This window comes from Scyliorhinus torazame, chromosome 2 (genome assembly GCF_047496885.1).
Source record: "Scyliorhinus torazame isolate Kashiwa2021f chromosome 2, sScyTor2.1, whole genome shotgun sequence".
Lineage (NCBI taxonomy): Eukaryota > Metazoa > Chordata > Chondrichthyes > Carcharhiniformes > Scyliorhinidae > Scyliorhinus > Scyliorhinus torazame.
Window position 1 is genome coordinate 220,481,219 of NC_092708.1, and position 21,695 is coordinate 220,502,913.

General features: G+C 47.6%; 1 protein-coding gene across 1 annotated transcript in view; it reads left to right on the forward strand.

Annotated features, from left to right (window-relative positions):
- Window positions 1-21,695, forward strand: part of cps1 (carbamoyl-phosphate synthase 1, mitochondrial) — a 204,232-nt gene that overhangs the window by 126,783 nt on the left and 55,754 nt on the right. Inside the window, exons 22-25 of the mRNA XM_072484190.1 lie at window positions 4,695-4,836; window positions 10,133-10,198; window positions 10,284-10,347; window positions 20,985-21,166. Coding sequence (XP_072340291.1) covers window positions 4,695-4,836; window positions 10,133-10,198; window positions 10,284-10,347; window positions 20,985-21,166 — 454 coding nt within the window. The remainder of the gene's footprint in view (window positions 1-4,694; window positions 4,837-10,132; window positions 10,199-10,283; window positions 10,348-20,984; window positions 21,167-21,695) is intronic.

Consider the following 21,695-nt stretch of genomic DNA (forward strand, 5'->3'; position numbering starts at 1 on the left):
TCCTCAGGGTGTGGGATGGGGCGCTGAACATGGGCCGCCACCTCAAGTCTCTGTTTACGCTGCCTCCTTCGGTGACTGGCCACTACGAGGGAAGCTTCTGCGGTTGCCAAGATATCATCCATTGCGTGTATTATCTGTAAGGAATTGGGGAGGTTGTGAGACTGACGACCAGCAGTGTCTTCCACCCTTCCCATTTCCCACATCCCCTGCCATCCAACATGCCCTGCCCACGCACCCACTGCCCTGGTCAGCGGACCCGAGAAGCTGTACTCCAGACACTTGCATGTGACATCACCTGGACCAGGCGCTGGTCCCCTCCCCAGTGCACACACCCACCTTCTGGTCGCTGAAATGTCCCCAGCGCTGGGTTCCAGCCCCTGGGTGTTCGGATGTTGACCTTTCTGTCGGTGGTGTTGCTTCCTGCAGTGTTCAGGCATAGTATCCGGGCATCATGGTCTGATTGGGATGCTGGGCAATAACTCCCACGTGCTACATGGCATGCCTATCCACAGGAACCAACTTGGGAGCTCGGAAGTGCTTACTTAACTACGTTTGCCAATTCCCATTTAGAAATAGCCTTCAGCCATGCGGCCACAGGCCTCCACGGTCAAGGGGAGTTATGGGTGGTCAGTAGGGCAGACAGGCAGGGACTTGGGTTGCCCTCGGAATGGGAACACACAATCCAGGGGATGGCATGGCGGACCTGCGGGCACTGGGACACCCATCTGCCCCTGTCTCCCTACCACCGATGCTGGCCTGGGAGCTAAGATGGCTACTCACCTCCTCGGTTCCCCTCCGCAGCCCTTCCACCAGCTTCATGTTTTTAAAAAGGTGCATTAATCAGTGTCCACGTGACCACTTGCTGGGGAGGTGGTTAGATCACGGGAGGCCATTAGATAGGAGGTCACTCCCGTTAATTGTATGGAGATTGGCCTTAAGTGGTGTTTATTGGTTTCTCGCCACGCTCTGGCGAGTTCCTGACTTCGCCAACGGGAACGGGCCGGTTAGATCGCAAACCGATTGGTGCCCAGCGGGGTTCTCAGTTTTGGCCTCTCCTGCGACTTAATGGCCTTGCTTAAGCGCATCGCGGCCATTAAATCACGCCCTAAGAGTTGTTAGATAGCGGTGAGGAACTTGCTGAGAAAGTCGGCGGGAAATTCCCAGCACAACCCGCCACATACGACACTTAGAAACCTTTTCCATAGGTCACGCCCAAAGTAAACGTTGGTCCCTTCAAGGATGAGACTGGGGAATTAATAATAGGAAACAAGAAAATGGCAGAGAGTTTGAAGGAGTACATTGTACCTGTCTTTGTCAAAGCTGACAAAAAAAGAATTACAAGAATAGTAAAAAAAAAATCAAGGAGCAAAAGGAAGGAAGGAACTTGCAGCCATCACTACTACGAGAGAAAATTACTAGGAAAATGAATGGGACAAAGGCTGAGCAGGCCTCATCCTTGGGTCTTAAAGAAGTGGCTGAAGCGATAGTCATGCTTTTTCCAAAAAATTCCTCGATTCTGGAAAGATTCCAGAAGATTGGGAAACAGTAAATGTAATACTTCTATTCAAGAAAAAAGCAACAGAAAACAGGAAACTATAGAACAGTCAACCTAACATCCGTAATTGGTAAAATGCTGGAATCCCAGTATATTGAAAACATCAAAATACACTTAGAGTCAACATCGTTTTATGGCTTGATGAGTCTAGAGGGCTTGTTTGGGAGGGGGTGAGGTGGCAAGCAATCTGCTGGCTGGGGGGGGGGGGGGTGGAGAGAAGAGGTGGTGGGGCAGAGAGCTTGGAGTGACCGAGGGATTTTCTTTGTCTCACCTGTTGGGTGGAGCAGACGACCATCTTAGGTGAGCCTGAGGCCTAGAAACTGCTGGCGAAGGTATGACGCATCACTGTGGCAATGGCTGACTCGAGTGCTCAAGCAGAGTGTCAGAATAAATGGGTCATTTTTCAGATTGACAAACTTCTTGCTCTGTGCCCCAGTACTCGCTTTGTAGCGAGTTTGTATAGAGGGTCACACTTGGATGACAAATTGAGCAAGAACTTTGCTAGGTTGTTCACAAATCCAACAAATCATTGCACCATCTTCACATCTGTTGGTTGCTGTATCTCTGCTAACTCGCGCCTTTTGTGAAAGTCCTTTCACTACCAGTACAGGACCCATATACTTGACTTCAATGCAGTTTTTTCTTGTCCAGTTTCAGGTTCATCGGGCAAGCTCTCTCTAACTGTCTCACTAGATTCTGATCACAGAATGTGATGGCTTCTTCCATCAGATATCCACCTCCAGAGACTGGCAGATCAACCACAATTGCTTCCACTCCTGGAAGATCACCTGAAGCTGCCTGCATTTATATGCTTCTGGAGCAGTAGAAATGCTAGGTAGCGTGTACAACCACCTGTACCTCAAAAATAGCATCCAGAAGATGTTGTTTTCACCCTCCTTTCCATATCCCTCCTAAGCATCTAGGCTGGCAAAGACCTTTGCCTTGACAAGTTGCAGCAACATTTCTTCAATGGTTGTGTTTGGTAAATGGTTCTTCCTTTTCTCAATTGTCTTGTGCTGGAAGACCACAGCTGCCTCTCAGCATAGTGCTGAGCCTCATTAGATCCCGCATCAATAATCTTTAGCTGATGATTGACCACTCCAGAACTTCTGAACAGGTCAACAGCACTCCTGAGAGTAAGTTTCTCTTTTCTCAGTAGAAGTGCCCTCACTGGGGACCTTCTATTCCTAAGACAATCCTGTCTCGGATCAGATCATCGTTCAGTTGCTCAAACTCACAAGATTCAGCTAGACAGCTCAATGCAGTCACATACTGATCAATATTCTCTTCCTCTTCCTAGGTGATGTTGAACACATAATGTTCATAAATAACATGAACAGAGGGTTCAAATTGGGTCTTCAAGGCCTCAAAATTTCACGAGACTGACTTTTCTGCAATAGCTTGTAGCACTCTTTCCCGAGCATTGATAACATAGTTCATAGAATCCAACAGTGTAGAAGGAGGCCATTCGGCCCATTGAGCCTGCACCGACCTTTCCAAAGTCCACCCTACCTAGGCCCAATCCTCTTTCTTATCCCTATATCCCCACACAACCTTTGTACACTTTGGGGCAATTTAACTTGGCCAAACCACCTAACATGCATATCTTTGGATTGATGAGGAGATGCCGGCGTTGGACTGGGGTGAGCACAGTAAGAAGTCTTACAACACCAGGTTAAAGTCCAACAGGTTTGTTTCGATGTCACTAGCTTTCGGAGCGCTGCTCCTTCCTCAGGTGAATGAAGAGGTATGTTCCAGAAACATATATATAGACAGATTCAAAGATGCCAGATCTATCTTTGGATTGTGGGAGGAAACCGGAGCTCCCGGAGGAAACCCACGCAGACACAGGGAGAAAGTGCAAACTCCACACAGACCGTCACCCAAGGTCAGAATTGAACCTGGGTCCCTGGCACTGTGAGGCAGCAATGCTAACCACTGTGCTAACCCCTGTGCCACCATGCTGCATGCTCACATTTGTTCAGGTGTCCTGTTTAACTCTGTAGCCATTTCATAGTTCTGCCATTGCAACTGGAAGAATTTCCAATGGGTTTTCAAATCTCCCTTCAACTTCACAGGAGTCGATACTGGAATATTCAGAGCCATACTGACTCACCCTGCGGTCAATGTCCTGTACAAAGCTGCAGTCTGAAGTTTTAATTATTCTCTGCGGTTCTTTACAGCGGCTGTCTCTCTTACAGCCATCAAAATCCACTCAAATTTCAACTGCACACACCTGACACCATGTTTCATGTGCTGTGGAAAACTGGCTTCTGCAGAAAGCCTTTGTTTGAACCAAAATGACCATAGTAGTCACGACTATGGCAAGCCACAGTACAATGCATTTCTCCAAACACTGTTTACTACGTTTCCAAGTTTCATGCCATCTGCACATTTCAAAATTATGCCATATATCCCCAAGTTCAAGTAATTAACATCCATGAAAAACCACAGGGATCCCAGAACTAAACCTGAGGAAACTCCACTGAATACCTTCAAAAAGCAGCCATTCATCACAACTTTCTGTTTTGCATCCCTTTGTGAATTTCATATCCACGCTGCTGCTTTGTGTGAATTACATGCTCAAGGTAAGTTTGCAATGGTGCGAGAGTTAGGGAGTGGCAATCCCAGGTACCTGGTGAAGCCACCCTTTTTTCACTCCAACAGTTCACCTTCATCCCAACCATGTCCATATTATTTCCATTCCCATTCCACCATTCTTGAAGCCTCATGGAGGGATATTGCCAAATTGAAGGCCACTATCCCAGTGGTTTGGATCGTGGAATGAGAGCATTGCTGGCAGGGCCAGCATTTGCAGTACATTCCCAATTGCCTTGAGGTGGTGGTGGTGGTAAGACGCCTTCTTGAACCGCTGCTGTCCATGTTCACAGAATCGGAAAGCTGCCATAGGAAATGTGGAAACCAGGTGCTTCTGTCCTTATTGGATCTCCATCGATCTGCTCGGCATTGAGGCCTCACCCAGGCAGGGGTACTCAGGGGTTGTGAGTCTCTGTTTGAACCCGACCTACAACCCAAGCCCAGTGATGTACGGTTGCATTAACAAAGCATGTCAGTTTGAGAGAATTGTACAGTTTTCCCGCTGCATTGTTGCTTTAACTGCTTTGGTCTCTTCCATCAGTGAAACCATTTCTGACGAATTGCTGTTAAAAGCAAAGCAAGATGGATTTTCAGACCGACAGATTGGGGACTGCATTGGCCTAACTGAACTCGATGCAAGGAAGCTGAGGGTACACAGGAACGTAAAACCACAGGTTAAGCAGGTCAGTCACTATATTTACTCTGTGAGCTGTGAGCGGACAGGCCCCTGTTCTTCATTGGAGATGATCATTATCAGCAGTGCTAAGTCATAACAAAGTCCTGGTTTCAATCTCTGGTAAATGTTGAGTTAACTGATCTCAAGCAAGACAGCAATCAGAATCACAAAATTGTGCAGTGCAAAAGTCATTCAGCCCATCATCAGAACTATCACTCTCCTGGTGCAATCCAGCTACTAATTTCACATTCAGATATTTGCTTCAAATGCTTCTTCAATCTTCCTTTAAGAGAATCGTGATCTTTCACCAACTATTCCCTGGATTGAATGATCCCAAACTTCAACCACTTTTCCTCATGAAGAAGTTACTTCTAACTTATCTCTCCTCAATGTGTGGACTCCCCAACCAGAGGGAATAGAGACTTTCCTTTCATGTCCCCCGTCGTAATGCTTTAAAATTTAATCTTTCTGCTTTAGTTCCTTCCCTTAACTAGAGTCTCTCCACTGTATACTCCAGCTGCAATCCTGAAGTCGCAGTGCTGTACACGCTAACCACTCTCCTCAAGATCCTGATCTATCAAGAGTGGATTTTATACTTTCCCTTGTATTAAACCCGTCCATATCCTTACTGCTCCCTATATCTGTAACCTCTTCCATCCCTACAAGCCTCTCTTGCCTCCTTCAGTAGATCCCATAAGGATCTACTGAAGGATAGATCCCATAAGGCCCTAGGGATTTATCCACCTTAATATTTTTCAAGACGCCCAATACCTCGTCTTTTTGGATCTCAGTGTGACCCAGGCTATCTACACACCCTTCTCCAGACTCAACATCCACCAATTCCTTCTCTTTGGTGAATACTGATGCAAAATACTCCTTTAGTACCTCACCCATTTCCTCTGGCTCTACACATAGATTCCCTCCCCTGTCCTTCAGTGGGCCAACCCTTTCCCTGGCTACCCTCTTATCATAGAATTTACAGTGCAGAAGGAGGCCATTCAGCCCATCGAGTCTGCACCGGCTCTTGGAAAGAGCACCCTACCCAAGGTCAACACCGCCACCCTATCCCCACAACCCAGTAACCCCACCCAACACTAAGGGCAATTTTGGACACTAAGGGCAATTTATCATGGCCAATCCACCTAACCCGCACATCTTTGGACTGTGGGAGGAAACCGGAGCACCCGGAGCAAACCCACGCACACACGGGGAGGATGTGCAGACTCCGCACAGACAGTGACCCAAGCCAGAATCGAACCTGGGACCCTGGAGCTGTGAAGCAATTGTGCTATCCACAAGGCTACCGTGCTGCCCACTTTTTATATACGTGTAAAAAGCCTTGAGATTTTCATAAACCCTATTTGCCAATGAGTTTTCGTGACCCCTTTTAGCCTCCTGACTCCTTGCTTAAGTTCCTTCCTACTTTCCTTATATTCCACACAGGCTTCGTCTGTTCCCAGCCTTCTAGCCCTGACAAATACCTCCTTTTTCTTTTTGACGAGGCCTACAATATCTCTCGTTATCCAAGGTTCCCGAAATTTGCCATATTTATCCTTCTTCCTCACAGGAACATGCCGGTCCTGAATTCCTTTCAACTGACAATTGAAAGCCTCCCACATGTCAGATGTTGATTTACCCTCGAACATCCGCCCCCAATCTAGGTTCTTCAGTTCCTGCCTAAAATTGTCATAATTAGCCTTCCTCCAATTTAGCACATTCACCCTAGGACCACTCTTATCCTTGTCCACCAGCACTTTAAAACTTACTGAATTGTGGTCACTGTTCCCGAAATGCTCCCCTACTGAAACTTCTACCACCTGGCCGGGCTCATTCCCCAACACCAGGTCCAGTACAGCCCCCTCCCTAGTTAGATTATCTACATATTGTTTTAAGAAGCCTTCCTGGATGCTCCTTACAAACTCTGCCCCGTCCAAGCCCCTAGCACGAAGTGAGTCCCAGTCAATATTGGGGAAGTTAAAGTCTCCCATCACAACAACCCTGTTGCTTTTACACCTTTCCAAAATCTGTCTACCTATCTGCTCCTCTATCACTGGCAGGTGTTCCTCCAGCTATTTGGACCTCAAGCGTGATGATTTTCTTCCTGAACCGTCCCATCTCTCTACCTCTCCCATAAAACTTATGGGCGCTATTCTCAGGCCTCGATGCGTTCTCGCCTGAGCGAAACATGGCCTGTGAATAGTGGGAGAGGCCATAAACGAGAACCGTGCCAAGCGCCAAACAGTTTGCGATGCAACCAGCCCGCTCCCATAGGCAAAATAATAGATATCTCGGTGTAGCGTGGCGAGAAACCAATTATCACCACTTAAGCTCTATTTCCATACAATTAACAGGAGCGGCCTCATATCCACCGGCCTCCCATCATTCGTTGGCCTCCCCAGCAAGTGGTCACGCTGGCAATAATTAGTACTCCTTTTGAAAAGGAGGGGCTTCTGCGGGGAGCCAAGGAGGTGAATAGCCATCTTTGCTCACAAGCAAAGAGCCTGGGGGTGCTGCGCTTGCTACCCCAGTGTTTGGCGGATGTAGGGGACCCTCAGCAAGGGGGGGTGCCTCCATAGGGATTGGCCACCAAGGCTGGGGTGGTGCTGGGGGGGGGGGGGCAACTGCGTACGGCACCAGCATGCCCACCTCTGGATCATGTGTACCCGTTCCGGGGGAAACCCTAGCTCCTGCCTGTATGCCCCACCGACTAGCAGCTGAAAGCTATTGCTGGTAGGGAACTGGCAATCATGGTTAAGTGAGCACTTCACACAACCCAAGTGAATTCCCGTGGGTGGGCGAGCCATGTAGCATGTGGGAGCCATTGCCTAGCATCCCAATCAAACCTTGATGCCTGAACACTGCGGGAGGCAAGACCACACACACAGCAGCCAACATCCGAATTCCCAGGGATTGGAACACAATCCGGGGACAAATCTATGGCCGGAAGATGGGTGAATGCTATGGGGAGGGTGGATTGACTGGAGAGATGGGCCAAGAGTTCGGAGGTCCGGCTGTACTGTAGACAAAAGTGACAGAGGTGTCAACTGCTTGTGGTCAAGGGTTGTTAATGTGTCACAGGTGTCCCAACAATGCCCCACTTTGCCAATGGTGCCCTCGGTGATCCTCAAAGTGCTTAGCTAGCTCTACCGCTACATCTGGGTGTGCCCCCATCTGAGATGGAGGCAGCCAGCTGCTTACCTCGTCCTATGGCTTTTGATGCCCCGGCGGGCGTTCTCTGAGGGCTCTGGGGCCGGAGGGCCCCGTATCACTTGTCAGTGGCACATGCACAACCGTGCCACCCTGTCCCTGGTTCTGACCTCGATACACTGCCTCATCAGAGATGTGGAACTCGGGGGAGCTGGTGGCCACCATCCCCACTCCATGGGACAGGCCCGGGTTGGCATCCAGCACCCCCTCCTCCCGCTCTACCCATTGGGCCCTGATGGCTGGTTCGAGCCCAGGCTGCCCCTGTGCATTCTGTCTCTGCCAGCCCTAGCGGCTTCTCGCTGTCTGCACCAAGATGTCAATACACCTCAGTGATTGGGACATGCTCTGCAGCGCTTCGGCAATGCCCACTCGCCTGCAACTGGGACAAGCTCCGCTGCATCTCGGCCATTCCCATCTGAGAGCGGGACCTGTCCCGCAGAATCTCATCAAGGTCAGCCTAGTACTGGAACACGTCCCCCATTGAGTCAAACATTCTGCCAAGGCCCCCAGCCAGGGCCGTCGCCGACTCCACAACGTTTTGGACACCTTCACTCATGGTGCTGACAGGCACCAGGCTCTTGACTGCGCTCGCCACCCGAGCAGTGTTGGCCTCAGTGCCACGCATTGCCAGCGACATTCCCTGCGTCCGTAGCTATGGACCTGCTAGAGTATCGCTGACATCTTCTCCTGAATGTCCCGGATGCCCCCTAACGTCTCCATCAGCTCCGGGTAAACCTGTTCCAGAGGCTCAGCATGAAGGGAGGGTTGGGGGTAGCACGTGGGGGCGGAAAGGTCTCTTGGGGGGGGGGGGTCAATTCACCCGTGCTGCCTGGTATAGGTCATTGACCTTCTTGCAACACTAGAGGCCGGTCCTCCTGGGCACACTCCCAGAGCTCACAGCAGCTGCCATCTCCTCCCAGCGACATTGGCTGCCCTGTGGCTCACCCTGCAAGACCCTCTGGGGAATAGGACATCCCTCCTGGTCTCCACCGCATCGAGGAGCCTCCCCAGGCCAGCATCCCTGAATCTTGGGGCCGATCTTCTTGGTGTCATGGCTGCGAGCTGAGTGGGGCTGGCTGTGCAAGTTCTGTTTAACTGCTGCTCGACCTTGTTAGTGGGGGATTGGCGAGCGCAGTCTCGGCAAGCCCCAGCGAGAAGCACGTGAGGCCTCGTGAAGTGGAATTAAATATTGTTGCCGGCCTCGCCTGGCTGAGTGCTGGGAAGCTCGCCACCACACTTGGAAATCTTTCTGAAGAATCGCACCCTATATCTTCAATCACTTATTTTGGTCATTTTCCTAAAATCTTGCTTCAGAACGCTCCTGCAAAATGCCTTGGCACGTCACAATATAAAATAAGCTCGTCTTTTTTCTCTTGTCCTTCTTCTCTTGACTCCTAACATTAAAACCCAGCGTGACTAGGCACAGAGTCAGTGCTCAGACACCTCCAGGGATGGTCCTGAACCACAAATGGCTGCTGGGTTTGCCGGCAGAGGGTTGGCAATCACTGCACTTCAAATTATCATGATGGGTAAGCTTTTTAATGTGATAAGCTATATAACGCAGGTTCATTAGTGCTGTAAAAAGGGAGAAGGCTGGCATGAGTTAGAATGGGCTGAATGGCTTCCTTTGCTGTAAAACTCTTAATGGGTTAGCATTTTGCCAAGGACACAAATTGGGCGGTAGTCCTTCAGCTATTGTATACTATTATTGTATAACACTGGGTTAAAACCTGAGCACTGTTCAACCTTGGCTAGAGACACATGCACAGGAATGTTTTGGGTGCAATAGCTGCGGCAAGGCAAATATCTAAACCAGAAGGCTCAGAGGATTGACTAATAAACTTTGAAAGGGAGAGGGGGAGAAGCGCCTTTATAGAGATACGTACGTAACATTATTTCACAGAATGCCAAGATAATAAAACAGAGCATTGTAAGTTAAAACTGGCGAAATAAATGTTTAGGGAAACAGCAGGGAAAGTTACACATAGAGTGGAATGTTCTCCTGGATGAGTAACCGAGGGAAAGGCTTTGGACTAAGCCTAGGCAAGCTAAGATGGCCCAAATGGTCACACTGACCTATTGCTTTTCTTTGCTAGATTGACACGCTTGCTGCAGAGTATCCAGCTGTCACCAATTACCTGTACTCCACCTATCACGGAGAGGTGAGTCTTGCTAGGTTAACTCTTTTATTTACTGGCTTCCGCTGTACTTTTGATCAAAAATAGATGAATCCTGTTTCTGTTTCAGGAGCATGATTTGGAGTTCAATGATCACGGAATAATGGTGCTGGGATGTGGACCATATCATATAGGTAAATTTAAAACCCACTCCACAACTACATTTTTGAAGCTTTGCAAATGTTTCTGCTCCCACTCACAGGTCTTATCAAAGTCTCAACTGACTGAGACTGTGGTGCATTATCCTTGCTTTTCCTCATTCTCTACAATCTCAGAGTAGCTTTTGACATGCTCAAGCCCTTTTCGATTTTCAGCTGGGTGGGACTGCCACTGATGGTTATCATTCCAGTTGTGGTCGGCGAATCATCTCCAATGGAATCTTTTCTCATTGTTATCTATGGAACCCCAAAAGCATTTATTCTTCCTCGTCTACATACTGTTCCTAGAGAATATGATCCGGAGACATACAGTCAGAGAGTTTTACAGCACAGCAAGAGGTCCTTCAACTCATAGTGTCTGCGACGGCCATCGAGCTCCGCTCTATTCTAATCACATTTCCCAGCACTTGGTCTGTAGCAAAGAACAAAGAACAAAGAACAAAGAAATGTACAGCACAGGAACAGGCCCTTCGGCCCTCCAAGCCCGTGCCGACCATACTGCCCGACTAAACTACAATCTTCTACACTTCCTGGGTCCGTATCCTTCTATTCCCATCCTATTCATATATTTGTCAAGATGCCCCTTAAATGTCCCTATCGTCCCTGCCTCCACTACCTCCTCCGGTAGTGAGTTCCAGGCACCCACTACCCTCTGCGTAAAAAACTTGCCTCGTACATCTACTCTAAACTTTGCCCCTCTCACCTTAAACCTATGCCCCCTAGTAATTGACCCCTCTACCCTGGGGAAAAGCCTCTGACTATCCACTCTGTCTATGCCCCTCATAATTTTGTATACCTCTATCAGGTCGCCCCTCAACCTCCTTCGTTCCAGTGAGAACAAACCGAGTTTATTCAATCGCTCCTCATAGCTTATGCCCTCCATACCAGGCAACATTCTGGTAAATCTCTTCTGCACCCTCTCTAAAGCCTCCACATCCTTCTGGTAGTGTGGCGACCAGAATTGAACACTATACTCCAAGTGTGGCCTAACTAAGGTTCTATACAGCTGCAACATGACTTGCCAATTCTTATACTCAATGCCCCGGCCAATGAAGGCAAGCATGCCGTATGCCTTCTTGACTACCTTCTCCACCTGTGTAGCCCCTTTCAGTGATCTGTGGACCTGTACTCCTAGATCTCTTTGACTTTCAATACTCCTGAGGGTTCTACCATTCACTGTATATTCCCTACCTGCATTAGCCCTTCCAAAATGCATTACCTCACATTTGTCCAGGTTAAACTCCATCTGCCATCTCTCCGCCCAAGTCTCCAGACAATCTAAATCCTGCTGTATCCTCAGACAGTCCTCATCGCTATCCGCAATTCCACCAACCTTTGTGTCGTCTGCAAACTTACTAATCAGACCAGTTACATTTTCCTCCAAATCATTTATATATACTACAAAGAGCAAAGGTCCCAGCACTGATCCCTGTGGAACACCACTGGTCACAGCCCTCCAATTAGAAAAGCATCCCTCCATTGCTACCCTCTGCCTTCTATGGCCTAGCCAGTTCTGTATCCACCTTGCCAGTTCACCCCTGATCCCGTGTGACTTCACCTTTTGTACTAGTCTACCATGAGGGACCTTGTCAAAGGCCTTACTGAAGTCCATATAGACAACATCTACTGCCCTACCTGCATCAATCATCTTAGTGACCTCCTCGAAAAACTCGATCAAGTTAGTGAGACACGACCTCCCCTTCACAAAACCGTGCTGCCTCTCACTAATACGTCCATTTGCTTCCAAATGGGAGTAGATCCTGTCTCGAAGAATTCTCTCCAGTAATTTCCCTACCACTGAAGTAAGGCTCACCGGCCTGTAGTTCCCAGGATTATCCCTGCCACCCTTCTTAAACAGAGGAACAACATTGGCTATTCTCCAGTCCTCCGGGACATCCCCTGAAGACAGCGAGGATCCAAAGATTTCTGTCAAGGCCTCAGCAATTTCCTCTCCAGCCTCCTTCAGTATTCTGGGGTAGATCCCATCCGGCCCTGGGGACTTATCTACCTTAATATTTTTTAAGACACCCAACACCTCGTCTTTTTGGATCACAATGTGACCCAGGCTATCTACACCCCCTTCTCCAGACTCAACATCTACCAATTCCTTCTCTTTGGTGAATACTGATGCAAAGTATTCATTTAGTACCTCGCCCATTTCCTCTGGCTCCACACATAGATTCCCTTGCCTATCCTTCAGTGGGCCAACCCTTTCCCTGGCTACCCTCTTGCTTTTTATGTAAGTGTAAAAAGCCTTGGGATTTTCCTTAACCCTATTTGCCAATGACTTTTCATGACCCCTTCTAGCCCTCCTGACTCCTTGCTTAAGTTCCTTCCTACTTTCCTTATATGCCACACAGGCTTCGTCTGTTCCCAGCCTTTTAGCCCTGACAAATGCCTCCTTTTTCTTTTTGACGAGGCCTACAATATCATTCGTCATCCAAGGTTCCCGAAAATTGCCGTATTTATCTTTCTTCCTCACAGGAACATGCCTGTCCTGTATTCCTTTCAACTGACCCTTGAAAGCCTCCCACATGTCAGATGTTGATTTGCCCTCAAACATCCGCCCCCAATCTATGTTCTTCAGGTCCCGCCTAATATTGTTATAATTAGCCTTCCCCCAATTTAGCACATTCATCCTCGGACCACTCTTATCCTTGTCCACCAGTACTTTAAAACTTACTGAATTGTGGTCACTGTTACCAAAATGCTCCCCTACTGAAACATCTACCACCTGGCCGGGCTCATTCCCCAATACCAGGTCCAGTACCGCCCCTTCCCTAGTTGGACTGTTTACATATTGTTTTAAGAAGCCCTCCTGGATGCTCCTTACAAACTCTGCCCCGTCTAAGCCCCTGGCACTAAGTGAGTCCCAGTCAATATTGGGGAAGTTGAAGTCTCCCATCACCACAACCCTGTTGTTTTTACTCTTTTCCAAAATCTGTCTACCTATCTGCTCCTCTATCTCCCGCTGGCTGTTGGGAGGCCTGTAGTATACCCCCAACATTGTGACTGCACCCTTCTTATTCCTGATCTCTACCCATATAGCCTCACTGCCCTCTGAGGTGTCCTCTCGCTGTATAGCTGTGATACTCTCCTGAACAAGTAGCGCAACTCCGCCTCCCCTTTTACATCCCCCTCTATCCCGCCTGAAACATCTAAATCCTGGAACGTTTAGCTGCCAATCCTGCCCTTCCCTCAACCAGGTCTCTGTAATGGCAACAACATCATAGCCTTGTATGCTCTGGCGTTTCAAGTGCTCATCTAAATGCTTCTTCAATGTTTTGAGGGTTCCTTCCTCCACCACCCTACAGGCAGTGAGTTCCAGATTCCCATCACCTTCTGGGTGGAAAAAACGGTTTTCCTCAAATCCCCATGAAACCTCATGCCACTTATCTTAAATATATGCCTCCTGGTTATTGGCCACTCTACTAAGGGGAAATGTTCCTTCCGACCTACCTTATCTATGTCCTTTATAACCTTTACACCACAATCAGGTCCCCCCTCAGCCTTCTCTGCTCTAAGGAGAACAACCTCAGCCTAACCAGCCTCTCTTCATAGCTGGAATGCTCCAGCCCAGGCAGCACCTTGCTGAATCTCTTCTGCGTCTTTTCTCGTGCAATCACTTCCTTCCTATGGTATAGTGACCAAAACTGCACACAGTAGACTAGTTCTGGCCGAACAACCATTTCATACAGTTAGAAACATAGAAAAAGTAGGAGCAGGAGGAGGCCATTCGGTCCTTCAAGCCCACTCCGTCATTCATTATGATCATGGCTGATCATCCAACTCAATAGCCTAATCCAATTATTCTATCATAACCTCCCTGCTCTTATATTCTGTGCCTCGGCTAATATTAGTATTCCATAGGCCTTCTTAAGCACCTTATCTAACTGTCCTGCTGCCTTCAGGGACCTATGGACAGGCACACCAAGGTCCTCTGGTCCTCTGTACTTCCTAGTGTTCTACTGTTCATTATGTATTTCCGATCGTTGTTAATCCTCCCAAAATCCAACACCTCACCCTTTTCAGGGTTAATTCCATGCCACTGTTCTGTCCGTCTGACCAGCCTGTCTATAGAATCATAGAATTTACAGTGCAGAAGGAGACCATTCGGTCTATCGAGTCTGCACCGGCCCTTGGAAAGAGCACCCTACTCAAGCCCACACCTCCACCCTATGCCCGTAACCCAGTCACCCCACTTAACATTTTTGATAACTAAGGGCAATTTAGCATGGCCAATCCATCTAACCCACACATCTTTTAACTGTGGGAGGAAACTGGAGCACTCGGAGGAAACCCACGCAGACACGGGGAGAACGTGCAGACTCCGCACAGACAGTGACCGAAGCCGCGAATCGAACCTGGGACCCTGGCGCTGTGAAGCAACTGTGATAACCACTGTGCTATCATCCTGGAATTTAAGGCTTTCGTCCTCGCCTTTTTATAGAGATACATAAATAACATTATTTTACAGAATGCCAAGATAATAAAACAGAGCATTTTAAGTTAAAACCAACTATCCACCAATTTTCGTGTCATCTACAAACTTACTCCACATTCACGCCTCTATCATTAATGTACACCACAGACAGCAAGGGACGGAGCACCGATCCCTGCAGTACACTGCTGGACACAGGCTTCCAGTCATAAAAACAATGTTCGGCCATCACCATCTGCCGCCTGACACTAAGCCAGTTTTGGATCCAATTTGCCAAATTGCCCCGGGTCCTATGGGTTCTTACCTTCTTGATCAGTCTCCCATGTGGGACCCTGTTAAAAGTCTTACTGAAGTCATGTATACTACATCAACTGCACTGCCCTCACCTACACACCTAGCCACCTCCTCGAAAAATTCAGTCAAACTTGTTGGACATGCTCTCCCCCTGCCAAAGCCATGCAGATTGTCCTGATTAATCCTTGCCGCTCGTGGAGATTGATTCTGTCCCTTAGAATTTTTTCCAATAATTTTCCCATCCCTGATGTTAGACTCACTGGACTGTAATTACCTATTTTCCCTACTTCCTTTCGTGAATAATGGTACCATAGTAGCTATCCTCCTGTCCTCTGGTACCTACCTCACCTGTGGCCAGAGAGAATTTGAAAAATAACATCAGAGCCCCTGCAATCCCCTCCTTTGCCTCACACAGCAGCCTTGGATACATTTCATCTGGGCCTGGGAATTTATCCACTTTTCAGCCCACTTTATTATTATTATTAATAAAATCATTAACACCCCCTCCCTCTCAATGTTAATCTGTTCAATTATATCACACTCCTTAATGTCTCTTACAATCTTTCCCTGCCTCAGTTCCATTTTCTATTGAAACTTTAATCTATGCCTTTAACACTTTTTCCGATCGTCCAATGTGTGGTTTATCTTCTGTAAATATCAGCTCATCCAGAATTCTGCTGCTGTACCTAACTCGCCCTAAGTTCCATTTACTACCCCCTATGTCTGCTGACCCACAATCCTTCAATGCCTCCAATTTACAAATCTCATCCGTGTTTAATTCACTTCCTATCCCTCCCATCACAATCTAAGTAATCTCCAACCTTTACAACCTCTCACTCAACACCTCATGGCGGGATTCTCCAAGCTCGTGCCGGGTCGGAGAATCCTTGGGGGGGGGGCCTGCGCTGTGGCCTGGCCATGTTGCGTCGGGGCCGGCGTGGAGATGGGAGCACCGCGCATGCGCGGCAATCGCGCCGGTCCCATTGCGCATGCGTGGACCTGCGGCGCCCATCTGACGCCGGGATCGGCAGCTGGAGCGGCGTGGGTCGCTCCAGTGCCGTGCTGGCCCCCTGTAGGGGTCAGAATTGCTGCTCCTGAGGCCATGTTCACGCCGTCGGGAAACGTGACGGCGTTTACGATGGCGTCAACACTTAGCCTCAGGATCAGAGCACCCCGCCCCATATCTTCAAATCCATTTGTTCTACTATTGAAATTCCTGCCTGTAGCTGTCTAAACTCCAAACTCTGGAATTCCCTCCCCCTGAAATATCTTTGCCTCTTCAGCTCTCTAAAGACCCTTCTAACCCTCTCATGAATTCTTGGATCATTCCTCTTAATATCTCCTCAGCTAACCTGCCATCATTTGCGTGTGATTATAGGACCATAGAATCCCTACAGTGCAGAAGGAGGCCATTCAGCCCATCGAGTCTGCACTGACCCTCCAAATAAGTACCGTACCTAGGTCCATTCCCCCACCCTATCACCATAACGCCTGTTACCCTGCACAACCCTGGGCACCTAAGGGGCAATTTATCAAGGCTAATCCACCAAACCTGCACATCGTTGGATTGTGGGAGGAAGTCGGAGCACCCGGATGAAACCCACACTGACACGGGGAGAATGTGCAAACTCCATACAGTCACCCAAGGCCGGAATTGAACCAGGATCCTGGAGCTGTGAGGCAGCAGTGCTAACCACTGTGCCACCGTGCAGCCAGGGGAAAATTGTACAGCTATTCGACTGTAGTGTACTTTACCTTCACTCATGACAGACCAGAAGAAGACTCTTGAAGATATAAACTAGTCTTTATTTACAAGCTATAGCGAGGGCTATTGGCATTCTAATTAGGACACCAAAAAACCCAGATTCAAGAATGGTACTACGAAGTTATATTTTGAGATTCGATTACAAAACATATACAATAATTTGTTACTAGTTATCTATGTCCAATCATGACTATCGATTAAGGTCACATCATACATAGTGTATGAGAATAATTAACCAATCACATTAAAGGTCCACATGCTTAATTAAAGTATCCAATCATTACAAAGGCACGTACGTTGTCTTGCAGTTAGTGATATCGGTGGTCCGATATTTGGGTACAGGCATCAAATCACCTCCCTATCGCTATCAGCAGACTTACTGGGGACATCACAATGGTACCTTGTTACACATTGTACAATAGACCTTGAATTGTAACATATGCAGTTTCTCTGCCTGAAAACTGGCTTCTCAGAGACACACTGTGTCCTTGTAATATCTGTTACACTTGGCAATACCATAGTCTGAATTGAAGAATTCAACTTCCCCAATAAAATGGTGGAACTGTAGGTTTTAAAATGGTTGCGGTATACTAACTAGTATCTAAGGATGCCCAAATTGTCCTCTTCACTGATCCCTTTGTAATTCCACTTATAACTGATCTTCAAGCAAAGTTTATTTCTGTGATTACAAAGCCTCTGTCTACAGAAATGCAGCTAATTCCTCAACTGTGTATTGCATTGTAACAGTTGAGCAAAAGCAGATATTATTTCTTCCTTTAACATTGGATCCAACATAAGCTTGTCTCCTGGCTATACTTTTACCGTCAAATCCTTTGAACTCGCCCTCACATTGTCCCTCGTCCATCATTTTCTTCAACGGCGGTTGGGGGGGGGGGGGGGGGATTTTTAAGCCCATGCTTGATTTAAGTGTAAATGGCGGCGTGGGCCCCAAATCCTGTGAGAGATGGGAAACGAGATTCTCACTGGTCAGATCTGGTTTCCCTATTTTCCACATCCTTCGCCTGTGACGTCATGTGGTTCCTGTCCTGAAAGGGTGGGGACCTCATCTCAATACATTTAAATGTTTAAACATATTGAGTCCCTGCAAAATGTTCCCCTCCCTCACTGAATGTTCATATGGCGAGGTTCATAACAGGTTTAGAAAACTTCATGCAGTCGAGGGGAACCCGGTGATGGCGCAATGGTAAATATAGCCCTTGGAGGGGCGGGGGAGCGACATGCCTGGCACTACCAGGGGTGAGCCCTCTGGAGGGCCCCTTTGGGGGGGGGGGTTACCCCTTATGTGTGGGTTTTCACATGGAAACTGACACTCTGCCGACAAATTATGGGAAGATGCTGCCATACATTTCATATGATGCCAGTATTCTGTTCCCACTTGTTAATTTGATACTCATTCCTGGAGTGCCTACTTCTAACCAAATGGATTGGCACCCTCTTAACGAACTTGCTGTTCAAGTTGGATGACTACCTTCAAGTCACGATTTAGTGGCCTCCTCGCTTGGTGTCGGGATGAGGCTGCTCATATTTGCGAGAGGCCTCACACGAGATTCACGCCCAGATAGCAGGGGCACTTCCAGGTGCCAGGTTGGCACAGCCAGGAATCGGGCCCAGGGGGGGGTGAGGGGGGGGTCCCGGTTTCCGTGGGCCTTTCCAAGGTTGGGGAGGGAGGGGGGGGGGGGGGTGAAGATGGGACAGCCTTCCAAAATGGCGCCCCGATCTGCGAGGAGACTTGCTTGTCAGCAGGAAATCCCTCTAATTTCGGCCTGGGTGGAGAGAATGTCCCCAAGGCCAAAAGAAACGGAAAATGCCGTTGAATAGCACAACGTTTCTTGGCAGTGTAGGTGCTGAGAAACACCCTACTAAACATGCCATTCAGCGGCCTATAACTATAGTTATCCCACATGAAGTGGGATGAATTGCGCCCTCAGCCTCCCAGTATTGTCTGTGTTGCCAGCTGCTCCTTTAGATCAGAAACCTTGAACTTCAGCACAAGCGATTGGAGGAACCTTCTGCTCAAACAAAGAAATGGAAATATCGACAGCTTCTCACACAGTGCAGGTACTGGACAGTGTGAGCCTCAGCTGACCCCTCTCACTGCCTACCCTACCAAAACTAAGTATTAATAAGAACAAACATGACTCAATATTTTAAACCATCAGCCAGGCAAGTTCAACTCAGCGGACTACCTTTCATGACACCTGTTGCCGACAGTCAGTACTCGTAGCTGTGAAGAAAAAGTTGCCTGAAGAACATCTTAACTGTGTAAGCCTAAATGCGGTGGTGAAGTTGGTAAAATTTAGTTAATATCAAAATAGCAACAAAATTATTTGGGCGCTGCAACTATTTATGACAACATTGGAATGACAAAACTGGAAAGATGTGATTGACAGTGTCTGCAACAAAACCATTCGGTAATAACCCTCACCAGGACCACGGGATACCCTAATCCAGCTCCCCATGGGACTCGTGGAACACGAGCTTCTCCACGAATGGCAGAGACCTGCCCAGCTGGGGCTTATAATTAACCTGCTTAAAAGCTGGCCAGACAGGGGCCGTCATGTTGGTAGTCCCAACTAGGATTTATATTGTAGTGACTGTTTCCTTTGACTCCAAATAAACTAGCGTTTAATCGCTGAGTCGACCTCCAGAATCTTTATACATTCACACTGTACAAATTCAGTGTTCAAAATGAGCTCACAGTTACAATCAATCCGATCTTGTATTACGTGCCAACCGCACTTGTATCGTGCAATCATGGAGAAGGCAGCATGGTGGTACAGTGGTTAGCACTGCTGCCTCACAGCCGCAGGGACCCGGATTCAATTTCAGCTTGGATTATTGTCTGTGTGGAGTTTGCACTTTCTCCCCAAGTCTGTGTGTGTTTACTCTGGGTGCTCCGGTTTCCATCCACAGTCCAAAGATGTGATAGTTAGGTGGATTGGCCTTGCTAAATTGCCCCTTCGTGTCTAAAAGGTTAGGTGGGTTACTGGGTTGGAGGCGGGGGCTTAAGTAGGGTGCTCTTTCCAAGGGCTGGTGCGGACTCGATGGACTGAATGGCCTCCTTCTGCGTCGTAAATTCTATAAACATATTGTAGTTATAGCACATGAAGGTCACCAGGGAATTGTCAAACCAAATAACTCTCTTGACTGCAAGTACACAGGTCCCTAAAGGCAGCAGTTCATGTGGACAAGATGTAAAAAAAGCATATGGAATGCTCTACTTCATTGGCTGAGGTATAGAATATAAAAGTATGGATATAATGTTGGAATTGTATAAAACACTGGTGAGGCCACAACTGGAGTATTGTGTGCAGTTCTGGTCGCCACTTTACAGGAAGGACGTTATTGTTCTGGAGAGAGTGCAGAGGAGGTTTACAAGAATGTTGCCAGGGCTAGAAAAGTGTAGCTACGAGGAGAGATTGAATAGGTTGGGGTTATTTTCCTTGAAACAAAGAAGGCTGAGGGGTGACTTAATTGAGATGTACAAAATTATGAGGGAAAAAGATAGGGTGGACAGAATAAAATTGTTTCCCTTGGTGGAGAATTCTAGAACCAGGGCACTTAGATTCAAGATAAGTGGCAGAAGTGCTGTAAGATACAGGGCTATGGGCCGGGAAGCAGGATGGTGGGATTAGAAAGGGCACCTGGGTGTCCTCGGGCTGGCATGGACTAGATGGGCTGAATGGCCTCCTTCTGTGCTGTACCATTTCTGTGATTCAATGGTTCTAAGGTAGAACACAAAATCAATCAGTGTTCCCATGTCCAGCAACCACAATGTCTAATCTTCATGATCACTCGAGATGTCCGAAACACCTCCAAGATCATGGATTGTAGTGAATGTTGTTTCCCAAATGTTCACACTGGGGAACGATTGTTTGTTTTCACTGAAAGTCAAAGCAGATTCCAAGTCTTATAGAAATAATTATGTCTACCTCAACAAAGGCAGTCATCACAAACCTTGATTGGATTCTCACTTTTTTTGCAGACTGTATACATGTGTATGGTAACTTTAAGTAAGCAATGTGAATAATGTAATTCTTAATACACCATGTGCAGTGACAGGCATTTCAGAACAGACTCTTGTGTCGGCAGGTAGCAGTGTGGAGTTTGATTGGTGTGCAGTCTCCAGCATCCGGACCCTGAGGCAGCTTGGGAAGAAGACAGTGGTTGTAAACCATAACCCAGAGACTGTGAGCACTGATTTTGATGAGTGTGACAGGCTTTACTTTGAGGAGCTCTCGCTGGAAAGGATCCTGGATATCTATGAACAGGAGGTGAGACATCAGCTCAGGTCCTGCCTGAGCAAGTGCCTATCCACAGGTGTTGTCAAACAATCCATAGACAATCATAGATTCTTATCATGATTTATTCTGCAAGAATGGAGAAATAATTAGTATTCTTCCTTGACTATAAAGGGGTGAGGGGTGTCAGTGAGATGTATTGATTAGTGGGTTGAGGGTTGTCAGTGAGATGTATTGATTAGTGGGTTGAGGATTCTCAGTGAGATGTTTTGGTTAGTGGGTTGAGGATTCTCAGTGAGATGTTTTGGTTAGTGGGTTAAGGATTCTCAGTGAGATATTTTGGTTAGTGGGTTAAGGATTCTCAGTGAGATGTTTTGGTTAATGGGTTGAGGGTTCTCAGTGAGATGCATTGATTAGTGGGTTCTCAGTGAGATGTATTGATTAGTGGGTTGAGGATTCTCTGAGATGTTCTGATTAGTCGGTTGAGGGTTCTCAGTGAGATGCATTGATTAGTGGGTTCTCAGTGAGATATATTGAGTAGTGGGTTAAGGATTCTCAATGA